Below are 23,423 nucleotides of genomic sequence, written 5' to 3'. Positions count from 1 at the left end.
GTGGCGTGCAAGTGAAACAGGGCTTATTAAATGCAGGGTTGCTTTGTACCTAAGAAGCACAAAACACAGGGACATCCAGGGTCCCTGTGCCCATAAAACAGGCCAACTGGCCACGTGTCCAAAGCACCCTCACTGATTTCCAAAAAGGGACAATCCTGGGGAAACCGAGATAGATGACAATGCCAGTTTGTTTACGTTGCTAGGCACAGACAGGGACTTACTTGAATTCTGGCTGCATTCACTGAATGCCTGCTACTGCAAAGGTGCTTTTAAAAAGAAGCACTTTTCAATTCTGCTCCCAACAACAGCTCTTCTGGAACATATCTATGACTACCTCTAGTCTGAAAGTGGCCTTAAATCCTTATCTAGGGATATCGGCCACTGGAGCAAACTGCACCAATGCGAATTACTCTGCCCATGTAAATTGTGTCTAGTCCAATGATGCCACTATGGCTGTGTAGCTGCAGGCACTGACTTTTGTTTTTCTTGGTGGGTGCTTCTCTCCACTCCCACCCCATGTGAGGATCAGTTAGGGCCTCAGGTGGGGGAAGAGGTGGAACAGGTGCGGGGCCTTGGGGTCAAGTGTGGACAAGGCCTCCATGGAAGAGGCGGAGCAGGAGCAAGGTCCCCAGGCCGAGCATGGGTAGCGTTAAAGGCAGTGCCACAGTCCAGGGTCTGGGGCTCACAAAGGATTAATCTAGTCCTGTGGGTGCTGCGCACCCCTTTTTTCTCCAGTGGGTGCCTGAGCCCCAGAGTCAGACACACTGGTAGTTGAAATCCCTGTGTAAATAAGGCCAAAATTCCTCAGCGGATCAGTGCTGACTGGATAAATATACGTGGGCCATCGTGGCATTAACAAAGACTTTAGGAAGGTGAGTTTGAGAGCTTGCATGGCAGCTGAAGCAAGTGAGAGCCAGTGGGGGAGCCGATGTCCAATAGCTGGAGATGCAGAATAGCTAATGGAGGTTGCAGATCCATTACCAAGAAATTGGACCAAAATAACACCTCTTCTTTCTCTTCACACACCCTTAGGCCAGGTCTACACTAGACCTGAAAGGTCAGGTTAAAGTATGCAACCCCAGCTAATACGTAGCTGGAGTTGGATTACCTTAAGCCGAATTTGGCGCCATCTTCACAGATGAAGGCCGACTGCCAGGAGTCCCAGCGCTGACCAGAGCCGCCCTCAGCATTCGATTTAGTGGGTCTTAACTAGACCCACTAAATCGAACACCAGAAGATTGATCTCCATCATGGCAAGTGGAGATGTGGCCTAAGTTTGTTCCATGTCCCAAAAGTCTGTTTTTTCTGGGTTTTCTAGGGCGTCACAGTCGAATTTACCCGAAGTGCCAATGTCAGAATGTAGCATGCTTATTTCCATGTGCAATCATGTCAATGAAAGAAGGCATACGGGCATATCAAGGCTGCCTGCACTTCAGTCTCCCCTAACAAAATGATCAATTCGGTGTCTTTTAAAAACAAGCATATGCAAAATTTAAATAAGAAACAATTTTGATCCAAGGCTATGGTTGAGGCTCAGACAGAAATGGAAAACTTAAGGTCCCCACAGCAACTATAATTCAATCACATGACATACAAACAGAAGTGTCTGTCAGCAGCTCAGGGGAGACATTCGACGCTAAGCAGAATTCGGTAATAAATTATTAGCTTTAATGTTTATAATGTATTATTATTTAGCAATGAGGGGCTTTATTTTGGATAATGCAACCAAATACTAAAATGGAATCTCTGTCCAGACAATAGAGATAGACAGGCACAAACTAAAAATAACCACCTTGATTTCATGTATATAAAAAGAAACAAAATAAGATGACGGAGTTTCTGAAGAAGGATAACTGCTTGAAATGTTCAGAAATCTCTCCTCCTCCTCCTCTTCCCATAACAGTAAGTTCTATTAGCCAGCTCTTTTTCAGTGAATAGAAATCATTGTGCCCTTTCCATACATAGGAGACTGCCTTTTGGGAGGTAATGAAATATTGAACAGTTTGGCATATCTGTGGACAGCAGAGGCGTGCACAAATGATCCAGATTCCCAAATCATTGTACATTCAAAGCTCTCAGATCAGCCTCTGGAAGTTATACGTGTGAATGGAATGCAGGGTCTGGCTCCATGCAGACAATCTGAATAACCCAGTGGGTAGTGCATCGTGGCATTTTCTGAATTTAGCACATGGCTGAGCTATAATTTTCAATGTCCATGTGTTTTAGACATTCTGCTTCCCCTTTCTTAGGGCGGTATTTGTCTCTATGAAAGGTTTAGACCTTGAGAAACAAAAATATCTTTGTTCACAAATAAAATCTTTGTTTCAGATTTGTAAAAACACAATGTTTGCATCAGAAAGCCGCTAAATAATTTGGTCCAATGGGTAATCCCTACTCAGGGGAGGTTTACAGGATTGGCATACTAGAGTCATAGCAGCTGATGACTGAAGCGAATTGATATAGCTGTGTATGAAAAGTATTTGTTTGTCAGAGGGAGTGAAGTCAGAGAGTAATGCTAGCCTTGTACCTCTGGAAAATGAGATTCAACGTACAGCATAAAGTAGGCTATAAAAGAAATTAAAGTTGCCACTTTTATCTCACTCCTTAGGGGATATATGTACACATTATTAAATGGTTGCACGGTTTAACACATTTGTGGTCTGGGCTCAGGAGAGGCTCAGAACTCAAAGAGAACACAAGACTTAAAGGAATACTAGTAGAGCTGTATTGAGGATTGTAGATTATCCTCCTAGTCAATGCTAATTAATCCTTCACCTTTATGAGATAACTGGCACGTATGTTAAAAATAATAATTTTGTCTACAGACTTTACTAGAGTCGATAATGAGTGGTTTCACTGAAGCCTTGTCTACATTTACCAGGAGACAGCACTGTGGGGATCGATCTCCCAGGGGTTGATTTAGTTGGTCTACTAAAGACTTACTAAATCAACCACTGATCACATTCTTGTTGACTTTGGCACTCCACCAGAGTGAGAAGAGTAAGGGGGGGAGGTCAATGGAAGGCTGTGCCTTGAAAACCAACTGAATATTTATCTAGTATGGCAGCACCTGATTCCAGGAGGGATGGAGGGGCAGGGGGTCCCTTTCCCCATGGATCTCATGGGGGTGGGAGACTTTTCCAACCCCTTTTTCTTTGAGATTACTTCCAGGAATCTTCATGAGACTAAACCCTTGTTATTTTGTACGTCTCTCTAGTCACTCCTCTGTGTTTTTTGAACAGGAAGGGGTGATCTGACTCAGAGAGGGAATGAGCCCCTGTCACTTCCTCCGAATCAATACGTGTTTCAGACAGAGTGTGTCCTGTAGAATGGGGCCTGGCAATATTAACATTCTTTCTGGTTTATTCAACCCAACATTTATTTCGTCTGTATTTTATCCTAATAGAAGATCCTAATACTGTAGATGGAACACTGGTAGATTAGCAACAACAAGAATATTTACTGCCAGGTGGTTATTACAGCTGACATTTCAAAGCAGGGTATGTTCTTGAATTTCATGCTGCCCCAGCTCAGAACTCTGTCCTGCACTCCAAGCCCCTCGGCCCCAGCCCGGACACCCCTCCTGCAACTCAAATCCTTAATCCCCAGCCCCAACACAGAGCCTGCATCCCCTCCCACATAACCTCCTACCTCTGCCTGGAGACAATACTACACTCCTGGCCCCCTCTCCTAGCCTGGAGCTGCCTCCTGCATCCCAAACCCCTCAGCCACTGCCCTGTCCCAGAGCCCCCAAACCTCAGTCAAAGCCCTCACCTGCTCTTGCATCCCAACCCCCTGTCCCAGTCCTAGGAAAGTGAGGGTGGGGAAAAGCGAGTGACAGAGGGAAGGGGGGGATGGAATAAGCAGGGGATAGGGCCTTGGAGAAGGGATGAGGCAGGGCAAATGAGTCTGGTTTTGTGCAATTGGAAAGTTATAACCCTAATTTGTCCCTCTTGCCTTATGATACAGTCTTTAATTATGTGATAGGGTATGTCTACACTACCCCCCTAGTTCGAACTAGGGGGGGGTAATGTAGTCATACAGAGTTGCAAATGAAGCCCGGGATTTGAATTTCCCGGGCTTCATTTGCATAAAGCCGGCCGGCGCCATTTTTAAATGCCGGCTAGTTCGGACCCCGTGCTGCGCGGCTACACGCGGCACGGACTAGCTAGTTTGGATTAGGCTTCCTAATCCGAACTAGCTGTACGCCTCGTGGAACGCCTCGTGGAAGCCTAATCCGAACTAGCTAGTCCGTGCCGCGTGTAGCCGCGCAGCACGGGGTCCGAACTAGCCGGCATTTAAAAATGGCGCCGGCCGGCTTTATGCAAATGAAGCCCGGGAAATTCAAATCCCGGGCTTCATTTGCAACTCCGTATGACTACATTACCCCCCCAGTTCGAACTAGGGGGGTAGTGTAGACATACCCATAGCTATTTTTCCTACAAGACCCCTCATTGAAGGACTAGTAAGAGCCTTCCCCAAAACCTCTCCCCTTCTCATTGCTCCTCCCTACCCATTTCCACACAGAACCTCTCCACCCATTTCCCCATAGCTCTGCCCCAAAGCCTCTCTCTACTCCATCTTATGCACCCCTCACCCATCTTCCCACAACTCCTCTGCACCTCCTTCCCTTGCCCCACTCATCGCCTCATCTCTCTCTACCCCACCCCACACACCCCTCACCCATCTCCCCACAACTCCTCTGCACCCCACCCATCTCCCCCAAGCACCTCTTTCCCTCCCCCAACCCATCTCCCTATCTCTGTCTACCCCACCCCACCGGCCACCCCCCACCAGCAACCGACTCTGTCAATCTCCTCACAGCCCCTCCCCGCCAGCCATCTCTCCCTCGCCCCTCCCCTCCCCTCCCCGCCCTACAGCCCCTCCCCGCCCAGCCATCTCTCCCTCGCCCCGCCCCTCCCTTCTGCGCCCGTCCCTCGCCGCAAAGCCCCGCCCCCGGCGCCTGTGTCCCCGCCCCCGGCCGTGCTCGCGCCGGGCCGTTGAGCCCGCCCCTGTGACGCGCTGTGCGCAGCGGCCGGTGGGCGCGGAGGGGGGGGCAGCGGCGGCGCCTCACGCCGGAGCCGAGCGGAGCGGGCAGCGGGGAGCGGGCGGCGATGGGGACGCAGGGCAGCGGGCGGAAGCGGCTCCCCAACCGGGAGCGGCTGACGGCGGAGGACGATGCGCTCAACCAGATCGCCCGCGAGGTGAGGGCGGGCTCGGGCTGCGGACCAGCCCTGGGGGCAGGCGGGGCTGGGCAGTAGGCACGGGGTGGGGCAGGGACAGTTGCTGGGGGTGGGGGGCAGGCTGGGGGGGCTGGGCAGTAGGCACGGGGTGGGGCAGGGACAGTTGCTGGGGCTGGGGGGCAGGCTGGGGGGGCTGGGCACTAGACACGGGGTGGGGAGGGACAGTTGCTGGGGCTGGGGGCAGGCTGGGGGGGCTGGGCAGTAGACACGGGGTGGGGCAGGGACAGTTGCTGGGGCTGGGGGGCAGGCTGGGGGGGCTGGGCAGTAGGCACGGGGTGGGGCAGGGACAGTTGCTGGGGCTGGGGGGCAGGCTGGGGGGGCTGGGCAGTAGGCACGGGGTGGGGCAGGGACAGTTGCTGGGGCTGGGGGGCAGGCTGGGGGGGCTGGGCAGTAGGCACGGGGTGGGGCAGGGACAGTTGCTGGGGCTGGGGGGCAGGCTGGGGGGGCTGGGCACTAGACACGGGGTGGGGAGGGACAGTTGCTGGGGCTGGGGGCAGGCTGGGGGGGCTGGGCAGTAGACACGGGGTGGGGCAGGGACAGTTGCTGGGGCTGGGGGGCAGGCTGGGGGGGCTGGGCAGTAGGCACGGGGTGGGGCAGGGACAGTTGCTGGGGCTGGGGGGCAGGCTGGGGGGGCTGGGCAGTAGGCACGGGGTGGGGCAGGGACAGTTGCTGGGGCTGGGGGGCAGGCTGGGGGGGCTGGGCAGTAGGCACGGGGTGGGGCAGGGACAGTTGCTGGGGCTGGGGGGCAAGCTGGGGGGGCTGGGCACTAGACACGGGGTGGGGAGGGACAGTTGCTGGGGCTGGGGGCAGGCTGGGGGGGCTGGGCAGTAGACACGGGGTGGGGCAGGGACAGTTGCTGGGGCTGGGGGGCAGGCTGGGGGGGCTGGGCAGTAGGCACGGGGTGGGGCAGGGACAGTTGCTGGGGCTGGGGGGCAGGCTGGGGGGGCTGGGCAGTAGGCACGGGGTGGGGCAGGGACAGTTGCTGGGGCTGGGGGGCAGGCTGGGGGGGCTGGGCAGTAGGCACGGGGTGGGGCAGGGACAGTTGCTGGGGCTGGGGGGCAGGCTGGGGGGGCTGGGCAGTAGACACGGGGTGGGGCAGGGACAGTTGCTGGGGCTGGGGGGCAGGCTGGGGGGGCTGGGCAGTAGACACGGGGTGGGGCAGGGACAGTTGCTGGGGCTGGGGGCGGGCTGGGCACTAGGCACGGGGTGGGGGCAGGGACAGTTGCTTGGGATGGGGCGTGGGTTGGAGACTAGGGCTGAGGCTGCGGGAGAGAGGGCGCACGGGGCCGGGGTGATGGGGACTCGGCCTGGGGGAGGCAGGGGGCCCCGGGAGCCTGGGCGCTGGCGGTGAGCTGCAGGCAGGGCGAGGGGGAAGCTGAGTGTTGCTTTGGGCGTTCCAGGGCGCTGAGGGGGCCCGGGGAGGAGCTGGGGCGTGATAACTAGCCATCCTTCAAGGCAGGGGATGTGGCTCCGCTGGAAAAGCCGCTGTTTGTCGCTCACTGCTGCTTCACAGGCTTTACTGAACGTGGCAGTAGTGCCCAGTTGTCAGAACAGTCTGCTCTCAGGTCCCTTGGCCTTTCCTCCCCAGCTATGTGCTGCCTCTGCAAATGCTGGGCAAAGCTGGTACCTCTACATACTGCCCGCTGTGAACATGGTCACTAGGAGAGGGTAGAGAGTCTGTCATTTCCTCTTCCCCAAATAGTAAAATCCTGCTTTCAGTAGCACACTATTTCCAAACTTTGGTTAATTTGCTGCTTACTGTGAATTATTTTATCCTGTAATATGAGGAGAAATGTTACAATACGAAGGAACACATGTTGTTGGCTTTTCATTCACACTGTGCTGCTTTACTGGGGAGGGGGGGATCTGTCACCCTTAGGCCTATGCTTTCGCTGCCCTCCTGTCATTTCTGTTGAGTGGAATGCTATGCTTATATTTTGTTTGTATTGTGAAAATTACAGGTTTAAAGGCATAAAGGAAATGCTTTGGCAATATGAGTTAGACTTTAGAGGAAAGTGGATGAAACTTTCCAATTATTGTGGATTTTGAAATGAGCGATGAAGTTTGGTAATATACATGTCTAGGTTTTGCAAGCAATAGGTCCTGACTATCTGTGATACTCAAACATAATTCTTAATTCTTTTTATCACGTGAATTTTGTTATGATTTAGAGGACACATTTGTTAGAGTGTATTTGAATTGACCCGGTTTAGTCAGACTTTGTGAATTATCCCTTCCCTTTTGAAAGTTTAAAGTAGAATGAAATGCTGGGCATTTCTGTGTAGTTTTTCATTTTTTCAGTTACTTTAACTGTTGTTTCAGCAATTAAGATCTTGTTCCCCATAGGCAACATTTTAAAACTCACTATATTGAAGTGTACATAAAACTAGGTTTAGTAGTAGTTTAAATCTCAGGACATGTTCTCTGCCCTGTTACACTCTATTTTGTGCGTTACAGAGGATCTGAATTGAGAGCATTTATCTGGTTTAATGAAGTTGGGAACCAAATAGAGTGGCCTCTTATCAGTTAGTGATATAAGAGGGAACTTTATAATGAAAGTGCAGTACAGCCTGTATGCTAAAATCCTGCTGCCCTATGTCATCTCATTTGTTTTCAAAGCTTATATGAACTTGTGGTTATTTCTTTTTTCTCAGCTAGGACACATCCACATGTAATTGCCAGGGCTTCAGATAAAAAGCAAAGAATGTGCCAGAAATTCTATGGTAAAGAATAACAAACATTATTTAGCTTTTTTTTTTTTTTTTTTTTTAATATCTCTTGATGATATGTTGTGTACATAACTAAACATTTTTAGGGCAGTCTTTGTTATAGGCACTCACCCAACTGCAGCAGAGGGCAAAATTTGATTAAAAATATAGATGTTCTGAGTGAAAACAGCAAACAGGAATTCTATTTTGGAGGGCCACAGGCACCCCAATCATATACATTATGTATTTTGCTCACACCAGTTACTTATTTCTATTGGCCAGATATATCCTGACTTTTGGAACCCGAATTTCTTTTCTAAATATAGTGCATTCCATTGGTGGCTTTTTGATAGCATTCCAAGGTATACATTAAGTGCACTTCATAGAACAACATAGTAATATTTTATGCATGTACAGTTGTTAGATATTAATTCCCTAACTTTGCAAGATTGTGTCCTGAGAGATTAGAGGCATAATAATTTTAACAAAGTTGTCTGCTTTAGGAAGAGACCTGATATCACAGACCAAATTTATAAAATGAAAACCAGAAAAGTTGCATTAACATCAAGGGTGTTGATCCATTTATGGTTTTGGGGCCGAACTTAAGCCAACAGTATCTAAAAGTGTTTATATATAGGAGAAACATTACTTGTGTCCAGGGCCGGCTCGAGTCATTCCTGTGCCTCGGGCAGCAGGCGCTTGATGCATCACTGGCCCCGTCCCCGGGCGCACGGCGCGTGCACAGCCCCGCCCTCTGGTGCACGGCTTCCCATAGAGCTGCCATCTGGCACTGCGTGGCTCCCAGGCGCACGGAGCCTGATGGCAGCTCTAAGGGGCGCCACGCAGCCGGGCGAGTGGCGCCCCTTACAGCTGCCATCAGGCGCCCCCCGTAGGTTGGCGCCCCGGGCAGCTGCCCGGCTAGCCCCCCCCCCCTTAATCCGGCCTTGTTTGTGTCAACCAGTACTGAAGTCTTTCTCTACTCAGGACCAGTAAAACTACTGGAATGCCTACTAATTGTGAGATCAGCATTAATGTCTGAACAAAAAAATGTGTGTCCTTTCTCTTTATTGAAATACATAAAAATGTCAGAACATAGGCAAGATTTAGAGAGTAAAATTAAGCTAATTTTCAGTTTACTGAAAACTTATTCTGCACCAGTGTATTGATAACAGTGGTTTTACTTGTGTGAACATTTAACGATTTTCATGGATTCTAACATATAAAATAGATACTTAAATAACTTCTGTGCACGTATTTGTGTCAACAAGCATCTAAACAAATATTGTCAACTGTCAAAGCAGCGTAAACAACTTAAAGTGCAAATCAATATTATAAGCCCTTTGGCGAAAAAGAAAAGGGTAATAAAGACCTTGATGTGATGCTTACTGAAGCTGATGGCAAAAGCTCAGATTGGCTGTAATGATTCAGGGTCATAGGCCCTGGTTCTGCATGATATTAAGCATGTGTTTGTCTTGAAGTCTTTGAGTAGTCTCATTAAGTTTAATCACAAATAATCCCACAGAATTCAAAGGCATGTTTAAGGAATTTGCTAAATTGGTTTCCTGCATGTAAAAATGTCATTTAAAAAAAGTTGACACTTATTCCCAGTTGTATGTGACTTATCCTATATACTATTGTAGTGCATAGACTTCATTTATAATTTGACAGTCTTTCATGTCTCTGCTTTCTATTACATGTTCCTATCCCAGTTTTAGCTTTGCCCACAAAGTTGTATACTGCTTCCCTATCTCAAAGGCAAACCGTATGGTTCCGGTGTTATCTGGAATTTAGCTGGATAAAGGACATACCCCTTCAAATGAAACTCTGTAATCATGCTTATCTCCCAACTTTCCCCCTGGGCCATAGGATTGAGATGTGGAAAGTTGAGTTTTTTCATATTATTTTTAACTGCCTGTACTATTTGGTTTCAGTCTTGTGAGTTGGATAGTTTAACTGTCATAATTCTTTATTTTTATTGCCTTGTCCTCCACTCGGGTAGAGTAAATACATTTGTTATGCTGTATTTGGGTTTTTATAGTGTTCTGTTTCTATGCTATAGAGCAGTGGTCTCCGTCCTCTTTAACCACTAGATCACAAGGGCAGCATGTAGAGATCTCCTGCTCTGCCTTTCTCAGGGGCTGCAGGAACATGCCAGCCACGTCCAGGAGCAGCAATGACGATTGGGATAATTATTTCAGCCACAACTGGTTTGGCATTATAGAACTCACTATGCAAAGAATTACATTTAAGCGTAAGAGAGAAATGAAAATGATGAAATGCACAGACCAGTCAAAACCCAAAACTAACCCACTTTGCAAGCAGTAAAAGTAACAACAACCCCCCACGAATGTGTTGGGTGGGTCAGGAGAGGAGAGTTAAGGACAGTGTGTGTTTGTGAGAATGACAGACACACATACAGTGTATGAGAGTGACAGATTTGCATTGCCATGCTCCCTCCATCCCTTTCTCTCTCTGTCGAGATAGGGTACAGAAGTGGGGGGAGGGACACCCTGGCATCAGCACCCCCTCTTTACTCTCTCCCATGCCCTGCACAGCAAGCAGGAGGCAAACGGGGAATCTCCAATGCAGAGGGCAGGAGCAGCATGACACTGGGTTGAGGGGCAACTGAAGTGCCAGCGCTTGATAGCTTCCTGGCCAAACTAGTCAAGATCACCTGCCAGAGGCTCCAGGATCTACTGGTAGATCTCAATCTACTGGTTGGTGACCACTGCTATAGAGGTTTTTAACATGTTTGTCACATTAATATCGTACATGCATTCTGGAAGTGACTAACATCTATCTATAACTTGTGGGATTAATTTGTCTAAACATTTTATAGCATCCATTCATTCTTTTCTGTAATAACAAGGATAGCTAGAAAGCTGGTGTTAAGATGGGCGATAGTGTTCATGACAGCTGCTCCAGCCTCTCTTCAGTCACTCTCTGGTGTTTTGACAGAGTTCTGAGACATTTATGGTTTCTGATCTTTTTTTTTCCTCATTGTGCGTAACAGAGTCTACAAGCTTTTTTACTTCCTTTCAACCATCATCCCTCTCTGTTGTTACCTTGTGGCCAAAGGAGATGGTAAATTATTCTGTAGAGTCTGTTGTTTTGTCATCTTCAGATTGTGTATAAGGAATCTAGTCTTAGGTCATTGTGTATAAGGAATTCCAGTCTTTGGTCATTCCTGTGCTGCTGAGGCTCTGAGAGTCAAACTCAGAATTCATGCATTTTGTTCTTTGAATTTTCTACTTTCTTTCCAATATGAAGTTCTGCCTACTTTGAATCTTCTCAGGTACTGTCTCAAGACTGCAGCTGTAACACTTTGAAAATCAACAGTGCTGTCTTTTCCCCCCCAAATATGATGCTTTTGCAGAAATTATCTGACTCTGCAGTTAGATACACTTTGAGAATCAGGAGGTATAAGCTTCCAAAATGGGAAATGTTGTCCTGTTTTTGGTGCGTTTGTAGACTATAACTCCTTTTCCTAGTGAAATATATGCAGTAGAAAACTCAGAGCAGTTTGTGAACAAGGGAAGCTGAAGAGTGGCGTTTCTCACCTCCAGTCTACAGGATATGAGAGAGCAATTTTAGGAGGAAGCAACTATGAACCAATGAAAGGAAATTGTGTAAGTGAAAGAAATTGTAATGACAGGTTTGTATGTACTCAATATTGACATTTTGTTCTCTGGAGCAGTCTCCATACTGGGGATTTTTAGCTGTTTTCTCAGCATAGAAGCACTAGCATAGACCAGCTGCAGACATTTTGACCACCAGGGTTATTTGTGGTGGTTGGAATGTTTGCAGACTGTCTACCGTAATACTTCCAACAGTGTGAAAAAAGTTTAGCCTTATCAGCTTGGACAGATACAATGCATGAGAGAATGGGAGGGAATAATAAAATGTCACTAATCTGATGTAATTTTTTCTACCAATTTAATCAATTTATGAATTAAATTAATTGTAAACTTGTATATTCGCAAAAACTTTCCAGGTTAAAAAAAATCATATGCTACCCTGAATTTTAATAAACAGAAAGATGTCCTCCACTGAGGATTTTGTTGTGTTTGTACTTATCTCTCCATCATCAAAACTATTTCTCTTTGATTGAATCAGTGCTTAAGGATGAGTGGAAAGCTGATCAATGACAGGCTTCTCTTTCAAATTCTGTCATAGACCAGTGATGACGCTAGAAATAATTCTGTGTTTAGGTCAGTGGAGACTGTTAGATTATGATTCCCCTTTAGGAATACATTCCAGCAGTGTTTAGTAAAATCTGTCTGTTCAGAAATCCATGAGTACTCTGCCAATCTGGCCAGAAATGTGAGGGCTTGCACAATGGAATCCTGTGTCCAGAGCTTTAAGATTAATACGGTCACTTATGACATTTTTGTGGGACCTGGTTGTATATTTCCCTGTGCAGTGCAGATGAGACTGACAGTTTGGTGAACTGCACTTGAACGCACTCTTCAGGTATACTTTTCTCTTGGTCGCTTCCCCTCTGCTGTTTTTATTAGCCATTAATGACATTAAATGGATATAGAGGAGTCTACGGGTTGCACCTCTGTAAACCAGAACTCCCTGGTCTGGCAACATCTGGACTACGGATGTCCCAGGAGCAGAGTGTCCCGGCTTGCTGTTGGGGGGAGGGGAGAGATAGAAGCTTGGCGCTGTGTGTGCGCGTGTGTGTGTGGGGGGGTAATGTCTGGCTCAGCTGGGTTGCAGGGGGGTGTGGAGAAGCTGGCAAGGGGCTCAGTTGGGCTGCAGGGTCTGGGAGCCGGCAGTCAGCTCAGTTGGTCTGTGGGGGAGTTAGGAAGCCTGGGAGGGACAGGGTAGGGTAGGGCTAGCAGTAGAAATGACCTCCCCTGATCCAGAAAAATCCCTCATCTGGGACCAGTCAGGCCCTGAGTGTTCTGGACCAGGGAGGTCCAACCTATTGTAAATGTAGCAAGGAATTCATGTCAGATGACTAAATGAAGTAGTTCTGCTACAGGACTATATATTAATCTTGTGTATTTGCTTAACTTGGATACACAAACAAGACCATAACTTGCTATTTTTAAGTTCTCTAGAAAAGTCCATCACACTTTTTGAATGCCAGCTAGGGGTATTAGCGATCGGGTAATAGAGTAATCGACTAACCACATGAATTTTTAGCGGTCAGTCGACTATTCTATAGTTTGAGTGCAGAGCCAGCAGCCAGTGCAGTCTGGCCTCACTCGTGGAGAGCCCCCTGCCACCCTGCTCTGAGATGCCAGGCAGGAGCCAGTCAGTGAGGGGAGCCAGATTAAAAACCAGCTCCCCGTGTAGACTGGTTGCTTGCTGCCTCACACTGCTGCCTCTGATATAAAGGCAGCAGCGTGTGGTGACAGCAGCCCCTGTCTGCAGGGAGTCCCGAGCTCTCTGTGGACAGAGGCTGTGATAGAGGCACCAGCATGAAGAAGGTGGTGGGGAACCGGCTTTTAAGCTGGCTCCTCCCAGCACTGGTGCCTGCTTGATATAGAGGCAACGGGTAGTCGACTGTTAAGCCGAGACTTATCAGTTAGTCTAGTGGTTCCCAACCACTGGTCTGCAGACCAGTGTTGGCCTGCGAACTCCTGGCTGCTGGGCTGGGTCGGCTGCCAGAGCTGAATCTGGCTGTTCACGGCAGCTCAGCTCGGGCAGCCATGGTGGCTGATTTTGCCCGCCGGCAGCCCTGAGGCTGAGGCATCGGCAGGAAGCAGCAGAGCAGGAAACGCTTTCCTCCCTTCCACCCAGGTAAGATGGCGGCCTGTCTGAGCTCTGTGCTTCCCCATCTACCTTTACCCTTGATTAGTTGATAAGGCGAGCACACTATCCCACTGCTCCTCTCTCTTTGAAGTGCACAAGAGCTGCCCCTGGCTCGTGTATCTTTGAAAGGGAGAGAGGCAGCAGGGAGCAAAGCAGTCCCTGCTGGCACTGGTTCCTGACTGTGCCTCTTCCTTTGAAATGTACAAGAGCTGCCTGTGGCTCTTGTACATTCCAAAGGGAGAGGAGCAGCAGTAGGGCTGGCGCGAGTGGGACTGTTCCAATCTCCGCTCATGCTGTTTCCCTGCCACGCCTTGTCCCCTGGCAAGATGGTATTGGGGGTGGGGGGGAATTGGCTTTTATGCTCCCCACAGCACTGGCTTGTGCTCCCGCCCCTTGCTGCCTCTCTCACCACTCCATGTACAGCAGTGGCTCCATGTCCTGCCCCTCATCTACAGGCACTAACTCCACAGCTTCTACTGGCCACTGTTCTCCATTACTAATGAATGGGAGCTGCAGGAGTGCTGTCTGCAGGCAAGGGCAGCATGTGGAGACCCCCGCTCTGACTTTCTGCAGGGGCATGCAGGCCACTCTCAGGAGCACAATTACCACAGGGATAATTACTCTAGACATTACTCTGGTAGAGGCAGTAAAGGGGGGAAGCAACTAGTTGAGTTCCTACTCTACCACCCGATAAGCAAATAGTTGCTTACATCCCTAGGAGGGAGCGTGCATGCATGCTGCCAATGGTCGCTCCTCCGTCCGTGTGGCAGTAACAGCCTTGCTCCCTAGAGGGGGCAGCCTTGCTCTGGGGAGTATGTGTGTAGGGTCAAAGGGCAAAAGTGTTTTGGGTGAGTGTGTGGTGGGGTCATGGGGCAAAAGGCTGTTGGCATGGGCTGTAGGAGTCAAAGGGCATAGAGGTGGGGGGTCAAAGCGTGTTAGGTTCTGGAGAGAAAGGGACTGGGTTAGGGCTAGGTAGATTATGCAAATAAAATATTGCCTTTCATTATATGTATAATGAATATGAAAATATGCAAATAAAATGTTGCCAGTCCATAGAAAGTTTGTGAAGGGGTTTGCCAGTCCACGGTATAAAAAAGCTTGGAACCACTGGGAAATAAATGATTCCCTGTAAAATTATTACACAAAAATTTGGATGACCTGCAAATGCTAATTGGACATCAATAAATGGTATTTATTCCTAAGACTGAGCACATCCAGTCAATAGTTTGTAACCTGCATACTTACCTATGGTGTGCTTCATTGCAAGATTCTGATTAGTCAGCTTGCTTTTTTTTCAAAACCAGTCTCTTTAATGAGGTAGAGTGGTTTTATGGTGGAACTGAGAGCTAAGATTCAAGGGTTGTGTTCTTGGACCAGTCACTTAACCTCTCTGACACTGATCCAGTTGCAAAATGTACACTGTAATGCTTCTTGCAAGGTGGTTGAAACTTCATTAGAGTGGATAAAGTGCTTTGAACTCATGTGTTCAGATAATTTTCTTTAGGTATGAACTATTGTATATAATTCACAACATTCAGTGTGTTTGGAGGAAGCCAACTCTTTATTCATACATATAAAAATATAAGTGATTTGAGTGACAGAAATGGGGCAAACCAGACAGTTCTCTATAATGACATTGGCTCCAAAGGAGGAGTTGTGTGCCTTGTTAGCTGTCCAGGAAATCTTTTTGATTAAAATCTGGCATGAGCCTTGTGGAAACCTGAAATTCTGTTGAGCACTATATAAATATTTTATCCACTCCATCTGTCAGCCAGAGCCATCATAGAATCAGTTGTTTGTTTTTGTATTAATATTTGCAATCGGCTTACACTACACCTAGCAAAACTATATTGACTTTTTATCACATTGCCCACCCGCTTTCTGGCAATTTTAGCATAACCTGTATGTAGAGCGCATTTTGTGCATCATAGCGCAACATTTATCAGAGGGAAAGCAGGTCTAGAGTAAAGGAGAACATTATGGAAGCTATATTTGTAGCCCATGTTGGCTTGATCCTAAACTAATTCAACCCAGTTGGCAGTGACTTTGGTGCAAGGACTAGGCCCACAAAGAGGAATCTGTAGTTGCCATAGCATAGTGAGAAGTGTTCCTGTTGTTAAAAGGTTAATAGTTCATGGAGTAAAGGTGAACTCCCTATCTCTTCTAACGTATTGTATCTATATAGCCAATGAGAAGCACTGATTTTTGTGGACACTCCCCATCTTCTTTCTGAGGAAATACTCAAAGCATTCTGAAGTTTTAGAATCGAGGCAAAACCCTAAAATCCAAAGAATCAGAATTAAATAGATGGTCTTCTAAACTATAATCCACCTCACATGCATATTGCGTTTTCGAATAACCTGTTTTGTGTACACTTCTGGCCTGAATCCTGCTCAGCTGTTCTATGACTGGCAGAGGAAACAGCTGTTTTGGAACCCTGGATCCTATTTCAGTCCAGCAAGAGACTTGTGTAAGAATTGAAAGCACACAGAAAGGCATGCTTGAACCTTTGCAAGCCCAGGTGGTATTTAACTGTAGGACTCAATGCTTACTCCGCAACTTTTGTCTGTCCTACTCTAGAGAAATAATGTTCTCAATTGGTTGTTTGATAAAATTGGGAATCAGAAGAGTGCTTTCAAGTGCTACTGGGATGATCTAACCACTGAAATAAAGATCAGATACCTTTTGCAGTAGGCCTGCAACAAGAGAAACATTTGTCCTTAATGGGGTACAGTCAGGTCACCATGCCCAGCAGCAAGCTGCCAGGCACACAATACGTCAGTCGGATGAACACAGACATTCAGTAACCAAAGCTTAAAATAGCTGCTGTGAAATACCAGCTGTTCCCTCATTTCTACACTTAGACCACCTTTGTGGGGAAGATGAACCTTATTCCTCACCTTGGATAGAAGAGAGAAAATATTATCTTCAACTGTCATGAGGTAACTTTAATGCTCTTAGCACTTGCATTTGCATGTCTAGCTTAGGAGGGGAAATAATTGGATAGTTGCACTGGCATTCCAGCTTGGAGAGCTACATATTTCTGACTTCATCTGATGCATTTAATATCTGACTCAAGTCCATAGGCATGAATGGCTCATTTTAGTCTTGACAGACACAGAAAAAATGATGTCTAAGGTTGGATGTCAGTCATGTTGTCATAGTGATAAGGGAAGTGTGCTTTATAAAAGTAATTCACAAGTTTTTTCTCACAAGAGGTTGGTTTGTGTTTGCTATTTTATTTAAAATGTAGGATAAGAGATGTATGATTCTTCTGACTAAAGGTGAAAAATAATAGGTATGTATTCTAGAATGTAAGTACTAAACCAGGAGAAATGGAACACTTCTTGAAAATAATTGTAAGAGGAGTTTTGCAAGACGGAAGCCTGAGCAATATCACCCACTTCCTTGGTGCATTATTATAATCCATACTTATTGAAATGTGTGGGAATAGGGAACATCAGTGCTAATATAATGGCCAATATTGATTGCAGGGAATTCAAAGAAAGCACTAAATGGTGCAGGACCTTCAGAAAACTTAAAACATATTTTGCATGGTAAAATGAAATTAACTATGGGCATTTGAAAGATGAAAATTTCTAGGAGTAGATGAATTAGTGACCCAGAGAGCGCTAGGAGTGAATAGATGAAATTACGCAGAGGAAAGCATGAGATATCAGGAAAAAACATTTGTCAGGCTGTCTTCCAAATACGTTGTGAACGTTTTGTTAATCAAAACTAAAATGGTCAAAGAGTGGAAATACATAGTATAGAAAACAACGCTGCATTGGCAGGAGAATGGACTAGATGACCTAACCACTTAGATTGTCTGACATCATTGTCAGCCTTTCAGAGAACTTGGTTTCCAGAGTTCAGTTCCAGAGCCATTTCACAAATGTGATTGGATGCATTTTAAAATTGTAATAACTGTTTTAGAAGACATACTCAACACTAGCAGCTTATTGGAAATGCAAATGAGTGACATACAGATGATCGGAAATTAGGCACAACTTGGAGAATCCTACTACTTGTCTTGATGGAACAAATGGTGAGTAGGAATTGGTGCACAAGACAGTTTGATCTCAGTGGTCTCAGAGGGGTAGCCTTATTAGTTTGTAACTTTAAAAACAAAGAATAGTCCAGTGCCACCTTAGACTAACACATGATATGATATGATAATTATACTATAAATATATTTTGTTAGTCTCTGTGCCACAGGACTACTCATCGCTTTTGACCTCAAAAGTTAGTTGTTTGTTTTCCTTTCTCTTATGTGCAGCAGGATGATTACCCATTATAGAGGAAAGGAACATCTAGTATGTTGTTTCCAAACTTGTCTGCAAAACCACTTAGAGAAACCTGTTAACTGTCTGCTCCAGTTTGTTTATTTACCAGTGCCACGGCCATGGAGCCTTGCAGCTCCTTTTGGTTCTGTTTCACCATTTGCAGCGAAGGGGAGCTGCAGTGGGTTGCTGCTTCCCGTGGCTCCCCCTGGCTGCAAACTGCAAAACGGAGTCAATAGGAGCCACAACGCCAGTAAATAAACAAACTGTCGCAGCCTGTTAACCGGTATCTCAACGTGGTTTCATGGACCACGTTGAGAAACACTGATCTAGAATGATGGTTACTAACATTGCTGGGAATATCTAGACTTGAATGTCTTGGAAAGTGATAGCTCTTCAACAACCAGTACTCGCTTGCTTGTTGTCAGTGTTTTATCTCTTTGATTAAATGGTGTTCTCAGAGATAAATGTTTAGCCACAGCACATTTGACCAACGGCAAACATTTGGACTAGGGATGTAATAGTGTAGTCAATTAACTGATTAACCAATAAGCAAAAGCTTATAGTTTAATGGTATAGACTACAGGAATTCTTCCCCCCCCCCCCCCCCCCCCGGCACCAGTAAATTTTTTAGGAGGCTGGTCAGCAGCCCGGCTCAGTCCTGGCTTCCAATGGGTCCAGAACCTACCCCTGCTGCAGCTCTGCATTTAAAGTGTATTAGGCGGCTTGTGCCAGGTCCGAGAGCTCAGACTTCCCCTGGACAGGGGCTGCTGCCACCCTGCACTGCTGCCTCTGTATCAGAGGCAGCAGCACAGGGCAAAAGGCAGTTAGTCTGCAAAGGAAGCTAGTTTTTAAATTGGCTCCCCTTGTGGATCAGCTCCCGCCTGGCAACCCATGTTGCAGGGAGCTTCTCGGGAGTGGGGCCGGAGTGCACTGGCTACTGACCCCACCCCCGGGCACTATAGAATAGTCAAGTAACCAATAAGAATTCATGAGATTAATCGACTATTCAATTAACCGATATTTAACATCCGTAATTTGGACTGTCACTCATCTTTGCATTACTACTTTCAACCCAAAATTGTCAATGCAATGATGCTGTATTGTTATATTAGGCATTCTACATCAGACTCTCCCAGTTAGGATTATGATGGAACTCTGTTTTCAGATCCTCATAACTTTTAATTTGTTCTTAACCCAGTATTGTCATGGAAAACTTGAGCAGGATTGGAAGTTTTATTTCTTTGTTATGGAAAGATAAAAACTACTTTGTTTTAAAGACAAAGTTTGTTTACAACTCAGTGACTGAGTTTTATTGTCAGAAATGTTTAGAATGGCTAGTCTGTTGGCTTTTTATCACCAAAAATCACCTCTAAAATTCTGATATTAGTATAGGTAAGTAACTAGTTCTAATTTTGAGAGTTAATGATGCTATTTAGTATTCGAGCTAATTGCTGCACAAAAGGTTCTTGCAATAGAACTTAAAGCTATTTCTCCACACAGTGCACAGTCAGCGTGTGGGACTTGTTGCTATGGGTTGTTGTGAAGACTAAAAGTGTAATTGGGTTGAAAACAAGTTGTGTAAGTCCACGGAGTATAGATACATCAGTGGCTATTAGCCATATGGTCAAGGATGTGACCCATGCTCTGGGTTTCTGGCTCTGACAGAAGCTAGGACAGGATACTGGGATAAATGGATCATTGATCTGAACTCTTGATATTGACATGTACTCTCCCATCATGTTCTTTAAGTGCGGCCTGAGAGAGGATTGTCCCATTTCATCATTTTAGCTTATTGGTGCTATGCATGTGAAGGGAGTCACCACTTCATGCTCTATGGTGAGCTCCAATAAAATAAAGGATTTCCTGCTGTCTGTGGCCAACAGAAGGTCATCCAGAATCTGTGCCCATATTGCTCACTTGTATCTTCTTGAGCCCTTCCTCTGTTGCCGGTCTCTTGTTCCTTCTGTGCAAACCACTGTGGGCTCGTCTACACTGGCCCCTTTTCCCGAAGGGGCATGTTAATTTCACCTATCGTAGTAGGGAAATCCGCGGGGGATTTAAATATCCCCCGCGGCATTTAAATAAAAATGTCTGCCGCTTTTTTCCAGCTTTTAAAAAAGCCGGAAAAGAGCGTCTACACTGGCCCCGATCCTCCGGAAAAAGCGCCCTTTTCCGGAGGCTCTTATTCCTACTTTGAATAAGAGCCTCCGGAAAAGGGTGCTTTTTCCGGAGGATCGGGGCCAGTGTAGACGCTCTTTTCCAGCTTTTTTAAAAGCTGGAAAAAAGCGGCGGACATTTTTATTTAAATGCCGCGGGGGATATTTAAATCCCCCGCGGATTTCCCTACTACGATAGGTGAAATTAACATGCCCCTTCCGGAAAAGGGGCCAGTGTAGACGTAGCCTGTATGTCTAGAATGGAGACCTACATTTTCTCTAGTATTGCAGTTTTTGTTAACATTCTCCCTAAGCTCTAAGGTGCTTTCCTGGTCGCTGAGCAGCTTCTCTGAGCATTTTATTTTTGTATTGTACATTTCTGTACAAGTAATCAGAGCCTCTTGGTTAACCAAAATTACCAAGTGCATTTCCACTTGTATGTTTCTATTCCTTGCTTACTTAGCAATTAGGTAGGGCAGTGCTCATTGTCACTGGAAATGTGAAAATGATGGTTATGTTAGAACCAATAATTATGTTTCTTTTGAGCTGTCCTAACGTTTGCATTGCATGTTAATTGGAGTAAATTACCTTGCCTATATGGATATACACACAAATGACTTTTGGTTTCCTCAAACTCTGTTCTCATTATAATCAAAATACAGGACTATGTAGCACTTTAAAGACTAACAAGATGGTTTATTAGATGATGAGCTTTCGTGGGCCAGACCCATTTCCTCAGATCAAATAGTGGAAGAAAATAGTCACAACCATATATACCAAAGGATACAATTTAAAAAAATGAACACACATGAAAAGGATAAATCATATTTCAGAACAGAAGGGGGATGTGGGGGGGGGGAGGAAGGTAAATGTCTGTGAGTTAATGATATTAGAGGTGGGGAAAGGGAGATGTCTGTGAGCTAATGGTATTAGAGGTGATAATTGGGGAAGCTATCTTTGTAATGGGTAAGGTAGTTGGGGTCTTTGTTCAGCCCCCCACGGAGAGTGTCGAATTTGAGCATGAATGACAGTTCAGAGGATTCCCTTTCAAGTGCAGAGTTGAAAATCTTCTGGCGTAGGATGCATGTAATTAGGTCGTTGAGACAGTGTCCTTTCTGGTTGAAATGGCAAGAAACTGTTTTTTCTTTGTGATCCTGTCTAATATCTGTTTTGTGGGCATTGATCCTTTGGCGAAGTATCTGAGACGTTTGTCTAATGTACATAGCAGACGGACGCTTCATATCATTTACTCCTTTAAAATAATGTATTGAAAACAAACACACCTTAAGTACACTGCAAATACTCTTAAGCCTTCAGCAGTACACTTGAAATCCTTCACATTTGTCTTTAGTCACTGTTACTTTGAGGTTTCAGATCTTTTGTGTTTGGTTTACAAATGCGTCAGAGAAAAAGTTGATTCAAATTGTTTTGGTTAAGAATAACTGAATTCTTTCTTTTGATCTTTGGTTTCATATATGCTTTCATAAAATTTTAAGTTTTGGTCCAAATGTGCATGGTCTCTTTAAGTGTACCATGCTGTATAATTTTGTGTCTCTCTTAAGCTATTTTCAATAGAATATAGGTTCTCTTGTATAAAACATGACGTAAGCATAAGCAGGCCTTGGTTTCTTTGTTTTGTTGAGTGCATTTTTCAGCACCGAAGAGGTTAAATACTGCAAAATATGCTGAATCAGAGTCTGTTGAAAATTGACATGGGCTTTTGGGACACTTTGACACCCAGAGGTCACGCTAGCCTGTTGTTCATTAAATATGAAATTAATTCCCTTGTGAAGTAGAATGAGTACATTGATTCAGTGAAATGACCTAACCTTAATGAGAACTGCAAAGGAATCCTAGGATTCTAGGAAATACCATGGTAATGTATGGATGCTAATGGGTAAGCTTGGTTTCTGTAGGAAACAGCAATATTGTAACTGGTCTCGTGGTTTTTGTAGTAATATTTGTTTTGGCATGTTCATAAATAATTCTACTAAAATACCAGTCAGTATGTCAGAGCCAAAAAAAAAAAGTGTTTTGCTTGTTGGGGGCACATCTATATGTTGCTTTCAGAACAAATGGACTACAGTTGTAAATAAGTTTGTCCTCAGGAGGAGGATAGCTGGGTTCAAGAGCCTCTTATTGTCTACCAATTTAGCATATAAAAGATCAAGTGGGATAAAACTGAAGTACAGCTTCTCTTTTAAATAATTTGAGGGGATGCTGAATGCTGTTAAACTGTCTTCTGTCTTGCCCATGTGTACTTCAGTCTTCAGATGGTCCTGGCAAATGGCAAAAGCTACTGAGAATGGACACAGACACCTGAAAATTCAGCCATGTGTCTACAACTATTAATTCTGTTTGAGACCATTTCTGGCAATAATGGAAAAGTAGGAATGCAATAGCCTCCCCATACTTACTCTTCCCCCTTCTTCATGGTCAATTGTGGAGCGTCACTTTCCTGGGACTCAAAACTGGTTGTTTAAAACCCAGGCCTGATGCCCTTACTTACAGTACATTCTGTCCAAAATTCTGTGAAACAAATATAAAACTGTGCCAATTCAGCAAACAAAGAGGCTGTCAATTTGTGTAGTACAAAGTCCTCGAAGTACCTTGCACCAGCTGACCTATAAATCTTTCCAGTATCCATGCCAACGAACTGCAAAGTCCCAAGGAGCCTTTGTAAATTAATTTCACTATTCTATAAAGTCCACAAGAGCTTGTGCAGTGGATTTGAGCCTGATGAAAGTCACACTTTTGTCAAAGTTCTCACATCACCTACTACACTGACCCATGATTGCTTCAGTCCAGATGATTCGGACCATAGGACTTATCTGCATACATGTTTTGTGAAACCCAAAACATAATTTCAGGCCACAGATAACTAACCTGTGCCAGTAACCACAGAGACGGGTTAGAAGAAGAGAGTGGGATTTTGTAGTAAAAGGTGAAAGAGAGGGGGCCTTTTCTGCCTTGCCTGGTTCTTTTATTAACTACACAGTGCCTCAGGCTCCTGCGTTAGCAGCCTGTTTCAGGCACCTGGATTACCTAGTGATAGCTCCTATCATAACAGACCTGGTCCATTGGCTGACAGGGCAGCCCAAAAGGTATGGCCTGTTTGTTAGGCCCCTCTCTGCAAAAGACCATGCTATTCAAGAAGGCTGTTGTGCCTAAAGATGTTTTCCCCAGACAAATCTTTATGTAAAAACAGCGGTTGTACACCTATCCCATTGTACTTTAAGTCTACAGGAGTTATAAACTTCG

The 23,423-nt window shown here is 45.7% G+C and overlaps 1 protein-coding gene across 50 annotated transcripts in view; it reads left to right on the top strand.

Moving 5' to 3' along the window:
* Positions 1–4,995: 4,995 nt before the first annotated feature.
* The window catches only part of LRRFIP1 (LRR binding FLII interacting protein 1), a 164,043-nt gene continuing 145,615 nt past the window's right edge, over positions 4,996–23,423 (top strand). For 13 of the 50 annotated variants that reach the window (XM_075934015.1, XM_075933995.1, XM_075933991.1 and 10 more), the window contains exon 1: positions 4,997–5,204. In XM_075934015.1, the coding sequence (XP_075790130.1) occupies positions 5,115–5,204 (90 nt within the window). In that variant the 5' untranslated portion in view covers positions 4,997–5,114. Of the gene's footprint in view, positions 5,205–13,506; positions 16,663–23,423 lie in introns of those variants that run through there. The other 37 variants (XM_075934005.1, XM_075934007.1, XM_075934006.1 and 34 more) reach the window with 12 other exon arrangements.

Source organism: Pelodiscus sinensis, chromosome 7 (assembly GCF_049634645.1).
Source record: "Pelodiscus sinensis isolate JC-2024 chromosome 7, ASM4963464v1, whole genome shotgun sequence".
Classification (NCBI taxonomy): Eukaryota; Metazoa; Chordata; order Testudines; family Trionychidae; genus Pelodiscus; species Pelodiscus sinensis.
The sequence above is the reverse complement of the archived record's forward strand: the minus strand, read 5'-3'. Positions and strand labels throughout refer to the sequence as shown.